Genomic DNA, 9,590 nt, shown 5'->3' on the forward strand with positions numbered 1-9,590 from the left:
TTAAAGGGCAATTGAACACTTGTTTACATTCACAAACTGGTGACATCCAGGTTATACTATAAAGACCACTTTCACATTTACTATAGAAAAATACACCTCCTGCTTAAAAACATTGGGAAATTTCCCCCATGGCTCTCAGTGGAAAAAAAAAAAAAAGCTACTTTTCTCAAGAAATTATCATGATTATATTTTATGGACATTGTAAATGTTTCATCTGATTTCTTCTTTTTATAACTTTGGCTACTTGGAAACTTAAGGCAAATTTGTTGCCAACTTTCAGAAAGTTTACAGACCTATGTGATGTGGGTTTCTTGCAGTATCCATGCTGCACAAGTCAGAAAATAACTTTTCTTCAGTCTAAAAGCGCTATTGTTAATTACATTTCATCATGCTAGACTTCAGTCCAAAAGAATACATATTCTCTCAGAGTTCAGTGGCATTATTGATATCCTACACAACAATATTTCCACAGAAATTTTTAAGGTAATCTGTAAACTCTAAAGCTTGATAAATATTCAAGGTGGCATTACCCCAGAAACCATATCACCTCCTTCTGAATAATCTAGAAGAAGTACATACTTTCCATAGGTCCAAAGAAACTATCATTATTGTTCTATTTTAGTGGAAATGAGTGTAATGCAATAGGAAAGCAGACTTCAAATATGCTGCTGCATGACTCAATTTAAATCTGCTAGTCTACCTATATTAGGGAAATATTTTCCACCTGTCACGTAAATCTCTGCACTAACAATAATTTTTCTTTACCGTCACTTTGAATTTTCTGGGACCAGAGACATTAGCTCCTTTAGGTATTGTTCTAGTAAGTACTCAGTCAAGATCTTTTAAAGCCATAAGTTAATTAAAGATTAACTGGAGTGACTGTTCCTGTTTCTTAACAGACGTGTGCTTCCATTTGTTTGTGTTCCTCAAATTCTTTGTTGGTCACAACCCACTCAGAAATTGTCTGTTGGTTTTGCCAGCGTTCATCCTAAGTCCCTCAGAGCCAGTGATCCATTACAATGTAGATCACACCTCGACTTCAAACATTTGGCTGATGAATATGTTGGCATCAAAACAAGAAAGAAGAGACATTCATCTTTTGACACACTGAATTACTGTCAAAGAAAGAAGTGAAAATTTCTATGTTAATTAGGAATAGAACCATTTTCACTGACGTTTGGGCATGTAATCATTCAGCAACATATTAAGGGCTAAGATTAGCAAACCAGGAATATATTGTATTACACTTAATTATGTCATCAGAATTTTTAAAGGCAGTGAAACTCCAACAAAGTAAATGAAATTAAGTACAGTCATTCAAAACTAACATCAACTCTGAAAGTGTGGCTTCTTAATTTCTACATCACCTATGACTCACAAAAATTTTAAAATACTAATCATTTAGATATGCTGTAACTTCAGCAACTTGCACTCTGTCTTACACCCACAGGTAGCTAATAAATGTTAGTAGGAAACATAAAAGGAAAAGGGAAGGAAGGAAGGAAGGAAGGAAGGAAGGAAGGAAGGAAGGAAGGAAGGAAGGAAGTAAGTGAGGGAGGGAGGGAGGGAAAGAAAGGAGGGAGGGAAAGGAAGGAAGGAAAGAAGGAAGGTCTTAATCTCCATGACTTAGAAATTATAAATATAAACATTTTAAATATATATTTTTAAATGAAGAAATTGAGACACCGTAAGGCAAAATATCTTGTCTCATATAACCCAACAAGGAAGTGTTGTTACTGTGCTTTGAAGTGGAATGAACTATTAAGTTCACTTGATTCATCTCTCTAATGTACTGTAACACAATGTTAGTAAAGTGTATGGTGATTGTTAAGATTAGGGAGGTAATATGGAGTACTGGTTAAAAACATCACTTAGGCCTTGAAGTGGGCTGACTTAAGGTCAAGTTCCGCTCAGCTAATTAGCATCTCTGTATAAAACTGAGATGATAATAGAACTCATTTTAACCTGCCACATGGAATATGCTAGAGGCTCAATAAATAATAGCTGTTATTATGATTATATAATAATGTATTAAAACGAGAGTATAAGATCATCCAGCATAGGAAAAAATATCCTCAATGCCTAGATTTATCAAAAAGACAAGGCTATAACTTTCCATTAGACATCCACTTCAAAGTAAAAATATCTGTATAATTTTCCCATAATCAAATCTTTGTATGTCATCGTATTTTCATTTAATTAAAACTCTCAAGTTAATAACAGCAAGGACCACATGATTTTTAAAACACGGTTGTTCTCAGTTCTTCACTGACAAAAGGGAACTTCCTATAGAAAATACAAAAGATGGCCCATTAAAGTTACTCGGGATAGAAAAAGTTGGTGCTTTTTCTTTAAAATAAAGAGGAAATGGTGCGCCACAGGCCCCAGATTGTTTCCCTGAAGTGAGAGGATATTATTTGTTGAATCTGTTTCCCCAGGAAACAACAAATATTGAACGGGTCAATGCTTTTCAGAAATGAGACCCAAAAAATGCGGAAAAAGAATGCCAAATTGGCAAAAACAACTTTCCTATCTTTGTTTGAAGAGTATCAACCCAGAAGTTATTTTATTTCCAAGTAGCCATTCTTTTACTGCCAACAGAAATCTTTTGCAATATATAAGAACTGAAGTTTCTTGTCTCTTTTCACCTTTATTTTCTGTCTTTCAACTGGAAAGAGTCATTTTGACCAGCAGGTTAATCAACTCTAAGACAGATCCTCACACAAAGGTATGTACCTGGAAATATTAACTGAAGAATTTTTTCTCAGACTTTTCATGAGCTTTTTATAGGACATTCATTATCACCAAAAACATAAGCACCTTCACCTTATGTAAAATTGTAAGTCGTTAAACATATCAAATTTTGAAAAATTATGTTATTCACATGTCAGAGTAAAGCATTCATGTTGGGCATTGAGGACAATTAGTCCACCCAAGTACACAATTGACTTTTCCCCTTGATGTTCCTTAAAGTTCCTGAAACTTCATAATGATAGATTATTCTCAGATGTACTCTAAAAGAGGGAATTGTTCTACAGTATATTTTTATTATTAGTTTTTCTTTTGTTTTTCAAACTTCTCATAAGAACGGATCCTGGGAAAAGTAATCCTTAAGGGAATAGCCACACCCACATACAATTGAATATCCAGTGAAACTTTGTCCACATGATTCTTTCAAAACTTGCGTTGTTCAGACAACACACTCAACCTATGTGCAGAGTTGACTGTCAGGAAGCCATTTGTACAATGGTGCATGGAGTTGCTTTCCCAGAACTCAAGCTATCATGTACTTGAAATATTTCACAAATTGTGAGCCAATTGTGAATAAAATATCTGGACTCCTCCATATTCTCTGACTTGGTCTTTGATCTACCATATATGGATTTTTGGAAGCACTTTGAGACCACACATCACAGACTAAATTAATTTAGTAGAATGTTGTTAAAACTAGGAGATATATAATATGACCCTTTTTTTCTTACACTACATCAAATAGAGTGATTTCTTTCTTTTCCTTATTTTTGAGATATCCCAAGGAATTACACTAATAACATATGATCTAGTTAATATGTTAATATTTCAAACCCAAGCCTATAGAAATCTGTAAAACAATGTACCTGTTATTTAAAAATACAAAAGTATTCAAATGTAAATAATTGTACATTTCAAAGTAGTTACCTCTAAAGGCAAAAACTGTAGTTACAAAAGCTTCTATTGTTCAGATCATTTATGAAGAACTCTTTGGCATTATCTCCAGTATCAGTTTACAAGTCAAAAATAAAAACTAGTTCCATTATTTTGAAGTCAAATTTTATAAGCCTACTAATGTTGCCCCACAGTAATACTGAATCCAAAATAATGTTAGGCAAATTTCCTAAAAACGCTACAGTAGTATATCTGTACTACATTCTATCCATGTGTTGAGACATTTTAAATAATACTTTTTAATAAAAAAAAAACATACTGATCACCTATTGTGCTTACTTTCAGAGGTAACCAAAAGGATGAAATCACTGACTTGGATCTTGGGCCTTTGGGCTCTTGCAGTGTGCTTCACAGTAAGTATCATTAATCACGATCACACATCTTTATACTTTCTCATTAACCATTACTTCAGATTTCTTTTTACATTAATGATGTTACCTTTTCTTATATATTAGTAACTATTAACCATTGATGAAACATTGTTCTAGTGCTTAAATTTAAATTTAAAATCTAATTTAATTTAAATAGCCCCATATGTCTGATGGCTACAATACTGGACAGCTCAAGTCTGTAATATCAGACTGCATTAAACAGATAAGTATAAATGTAGGTCCCCATACTCTAGCAATTACACAGTAGGTAAAACTCTGTAAAATGAGATAGTTTAAAGTAGTTGTTCCTAACAAATGGAGTCACCTAACTCACTTATTAAAAATATAGTATTAAAGTCCTCATCCAAGCCTGAATAAGAGTATCCCATAATAGGACCTGGGAAGATGCATTTTGCAGAGGATTTAGGAGAATCTTTGCATGCTAAATTTTGAGGAAATAATAAACACTTATAGTAACACCTACCATATATTAAAAACTAGGTTAAGGACAACTACCCTTATTGTCCTTAACCTAGTGTTTCAGAATTTTTTAATGCATATTTTTAAAAGTAATAGAATGATACTCAATTTCAACAGAAGGGTCAATTAATTCCAGTGTTACAAAGAGGAGATTAATTCCAGAGTAACTTCTCCCAAAGTACCATAAAATCTATTATATCAAATGGGAAAATATGAAAGCTGATTTTTTAGAAGACTATGACTTCCACAAAGCAGGCAACATAAAATTATATCATTCTGAAACATGAAACATAAAATAATACCTCTTTCTTCTACTTTTAAAAACTTGAATAAAAACAGGACATTCTGAGATGACTGAAGTATTCTGACTTTGGCCATGTTCCTGCATGCATTATGGGTGGACATAATTTTTGATAAGCCAATAAAACATATTGACATCCATTAAAGATCATGTCTTAATGAGTTCATCATAAAGCTGATTTTCAACATTTTCACATCCTCAAAATACAAGAGAAAAACATTTTATTCAGGCTTTTATTATACAAATAGTAACTTTTTACAAGATAAATTAGAAAAACAGAGCTTTCCAATAATATAAGCAGTTTAAATAGAAATGAGCCTTTTTCCAGTTGATATGATTAATGATGATTAATAATTACTGAACATTGGAAATGTGAAGGGTAGCATGTCCTTTGCATATACATATTTGTAGATGGGGTAAGTCATCATATTCAGCCTGTTACCTTTTGAGTGTTTTCTCTGTTATAGGTAATTTTCCAAATGCATTACATACATTATCTCTTCTTTAATCCTCAAAGCAAGTCTCACTATTTTTAATCTCATTAAAATACAAATAAATTTAGATTCAAATTATGCATGTCTTAGCTGGATTATTGCTAAATTGAATAATGTAGGAGATTAACATTAGTTATAGCCCTTTGAGAGGGGAGTGTTTCTTCCTAATATAGTATTTTCATCATTTTCATCATTTTACTTTAGCCAGTTGTGGAAAGGGAGCTAATCACTGCGATTGGGTTAAGAGAACAGGAAAAGAATAGATATTTACTATGAAGATTTTTCATTACATAATATTTAGATCAACATCGGTATATCTTTAGGAAAAGGTACTTTCAGCTAATTTTTTAATTGTCTCAACAATAAAAATGTGTGAAATATTTTTCCATACTAAGGATTTGTTTTCTTGACAATAAAAAATCAAATCCTGAACTTCCACATAACCTGACTAGTCCTTGGATTGGCAGCCCTTGGGTCAAACACCCTGCATAACAACTTGAACCATCACTAGCTAGAGAAGACAAACGCGAGGCTGGTCCCACAGAAGTGCCTTGGAATTTTTTGTTTGTTTCATTGGTGATATGAATAAAACTTTTACTGGCATGTTAAGGGCAGAAGCCAGGTTGAAGAGCAAATGCGAAGTGAAAAGTGGGGTTGGCAAATTTAGAATACCCTTTCATAGAGCTTTGCTTTGCAGGAAAGAGGTGAAAAGAAAGTCACAACAACAAGGGTATTGGTGGTTGAAACTGAATCTTTTATAAACAGGGAAATATCAATTTATATTTATTTCTCAAATGACGTCTTCAACCTCTCTGTACGTGTTAGGTGAAAGGGGCAAGATTAGAATCAAGAGGTCAAATCAATGGGCCCTACAGTAATTTGGGTAAAAGTAAATGACAGATTAGAATGAAAGCAAGAAAGATGATGAGAAGTGGTTAGATTTAGAATTCAGGGAGTGGGATGAAGAGCTGATAGGATAGGGAGAAAAAAAAATTGAGTTGAACATAAATGATAGTGTTTTTCTGAAAATGAGCTAATTAAATGGCAGATATTACAGTTGCAGAAAGTAAAAGAGAAGACTGACAGAGCCAGGTCCCTCAGAAAACAATTATAAAGAAAAAGAAACTATCTAGCTATCAATGGCTCCATGGTTGTGTGGCCAGTAAATCAGGGAAGTTCATTTCTAATTGCCTGAAATACCTTGGTGAAGCAGGAGAAAAGCCAGTTTGGTGGGGGTAGATGAGAGCTCAGGATGAAGTGGAGAATGTTTATAAAATTGGCATCAACTTGGAAAATTACAGGCCTCTGGGGAAATGGGAAGAGATAATCTAAGGTAAGATACTCAAAAAAGGATTTCAGGCAGCACTGAAGGACGCTAACTTTCTGACGGTGCAGTGCTTGTGACATCCTCTAGCATTGTTAAGAACCTGGAACTAGGAATCCAGGAGAAAGATGGTTTACCGTAATACTAAAGTTTAGGATTAGCAAGGGTAATGGCCAGACAAATAGGTGAAGGGACTGAGAACCACAAGAAGTGAATGTAGTTTTGTGCCCTATATAAACCATCTGCTCCAAGCAACCTGGACTTCTTGCCGTCAGTAGAGTGGAACTTCATTCTTACCCCAGAGCATTTGCATATTTTCCTTCTATTTGGCATGCTCCCTCCTTATTTTATATTCTTTAAGCCTATTTTCAAATGACTCCTTATCACAGAGACAATCTTTTATCATTTTCCTATCCAGAACTGATCACTTTAAATCCCTAATGTATTTGTTCCTTGCACTACTTTTCAGCTATTTCTAAATTTTTTAATGGAGATGGGGTCTTGTTATGTTGTCCAGGTTGGTCTTGAACTGCTGGCCTAAAGCTATCCACCTACCTCAGCTTCCCAAAGTGCTGGGATTACAGGCATGAGCCACCATATCCAGCCTCAGCTATTTTCATTTCTAAAAATTGTACTCTATGTAAACCAGACCTGAGATAAGCACCACCCTAGGCACTTTACAGGTGATATTTCACAACAAATGTGACAACAACCACAGGAGATGGGTACTTTTATGAACATCATTTTCCTGATGAGAAAAAGAGACTCAAAAAGGATTCCACACTCACCCAATCTCTATGTGCCAGAAGGAGAGCTCAAACACTGGCATGAAACCCCAGACACTCATTCCATTCATTTCACTTCCCTTTAGATCATATTTATCCCCCCTTGTATTGTAATTACTCAGCCTGTGGATTCATAGAAGACACGTTTGTACCCCCGGCAAACTGCCAGGTTGACATTCATGACATGAATGAACCAGCTCCTTCATTAGCTCATTGCACGAAATAGTTGCTCACATGTGTTTCACAATTAATTAATGTTCAAAGCCCAGAACAACCCTGAACTCTTGAATTAGACATAAAAAGACGTGTCTTTCCCATGCTGCAAAAGCATTTGTTTCCATTTGGAATTTGGAATGACAGACTTCACTATAGGCCAAGGATAAGATTTTTGCTCATTATCTATTTTTTCCAGTCAATACTATCCAAGCTTTCATTGAGAGCCTAGGTATTCAGAGGGCAAAAGAGAAACATTTTTCTTTGATACAGAAGTTCATACATCATAACTTAGATACATTTAACAATTTTCTATTGCTCAATAACAAATTACCACTAATTAGTAGCCTTTAAAAACTCATTATTATCTCAGTTTCTTTGGCCATAACTCTGAGCCTGGCTTAGGTGGCTTCTCTGCTCAGAGTCTCACAAGGCTGAAAAGGTGTGTCCATTGCTGTATTTTTTTTTCTGCACCTCAATATCCTTTTTTAAGTTTGTATGGTTGTTGGCAGGATTCAGTCCCTTGGTTGTTGGACTGAAGCCCCTACTTTTTTGCTGCCTGTGAGCCAGGGGCCACTCTCAGCTCCTATAGCCAGTCTACCATGTACCTCCATGTAGCCCTCCCCACAACACGGCATCTTGATTCAAAGCCCAGAGGAAAGCATTTGCTGCAGCTTCAAATCTCTCTGATTCCTTCTCACATTGTAGAGCCTGTTTTAAAAGGGCTCACCTGATAAGGTCAGGCCAGCATGTGCCAGCAGGGAGTAGAAATCTTGAGGCCATCTCAGAGTTCTGCTTACCATAGAAACCATTCACCCTTATATTTAACTGTGAAATATCTGATTTAAAATTATTTACTTCTTTGTTTCCACAGCCTGGTGAGAGTCAAAGAGGCCCCAGGGGACCATATCCACCTGGACCACTGGCTCCTCCTCCTCCTCCACCACCTTTTCCTTTTGGACCAGGATTTGTTCCACCACCCCATCCTCCACCCTATGGTCCATGGAGAATTCCACCACCCCCTCCTCTACTCTATGGTCCAGGGAGAATTCCACTACCTCCTCCTCCATCCTATGGTCCAGGGAGATTTCCACCACCCCTTTCTCCACCCTATGGTCCAGGGAGAATCCCACCATCCCCTCCTCCACCCAATGGTCCAGGGAGAATTCAACCACACCCTCTTCCTCCTCCTTATGGCCCAGGTTATCCACAGCCACCGTCCCAACCAAGACCCTATCCACCTGGACCTCCATTTTTCCCTGTAATTTCTCCAACTGATCCTGCCCTCCCTACTCCTGCACCCTAAATACAGACAACTGCAACAGGTGCCACCACCCACAAAAGACACCACTACCCTCGTAACTACTGCTTCTACTACCCAAAAATAAGAATTTCAACACTACTTCCAAGAGACTTTTAGATAAAATCACTTCCATTTTTGGATGAGAATAAAAATTTCCAAAGCACTGAGCTTTTGGGAGAAATATCTTAGAAATTGTGAAACTATCCCCATGAACCTTTATATCAGTAGGGGAACATAAAGAATTGAGCAACAATATGAAGTATCCACTGTTATCAGAGCCAATAGTTTATACCCCAGTTATGTCACCTAAATGAATATTGGTGATACCAGAGCCTGGCCTTGTCCCATGAGGCCAAAAAAGTGAATTAAGGAAAAATGCAATGAGACACTTGGACTTGAAGCTTAGAGTTACAAAGTTAGAAGAGTAGGCAACAAGATGCCCTCTTCAGTATGGCAACCCATCATACAATTACAAAGCCCAAAATAAGTGTTAATAGATACTAAAATGAAAGAATCTTAGCCCTTACCATAGCTTGCCCCATAAAAATTCCTGAGTACCATCTGATCACTGCTTATAAATAGTTACAGAGAAGAAACACCATTCTAGCAAACCT

The 9,590-nt window shown here is 36.0% G+C and overlaps 1 protein-coding gene across 1 annotated transcript; it reads left to right on the top strand.

Moving 5' to 3' along the window:
• The first annotated feature begins 4,004 nt into the window (after positions 1-4,004).
• Positions 4,005-8,979, top strand: SMR3A (submaxillary gland androgen regulated protein 3A). The gene is made up of 3 exons (XM_004038776.3): positions 4,005-4,058; positions 8,548-8,665; positions 8,744-8,979. The coding sequence occupies exons 1-3, from the start codon at positions 4,005-4,007 to the stop codon at positions 8,977-8,979; spliced, it is 408 nt and encodes a 135-aa protein (XP_004038824.3).
• Positions 8,980-9,590: the final 611 nt, after the last annotated feature.

Source organism: Gorilla gorilla, chromosome 3 (assembly GCF_029281585.2).
Source record: "Gorilla gorilla gorilla isolate KB3781 chromosome 3, NHGRI_mGorGor1-v2.1_pri, whole genome shotgun sequence".
NCBI classification, from domain to species: domain Eukaryota; kingdom Metazoa; phylum Chordata; class Mammalia; order Primates; family Hominidae; genus Gorilla; species Gorilla gorilla.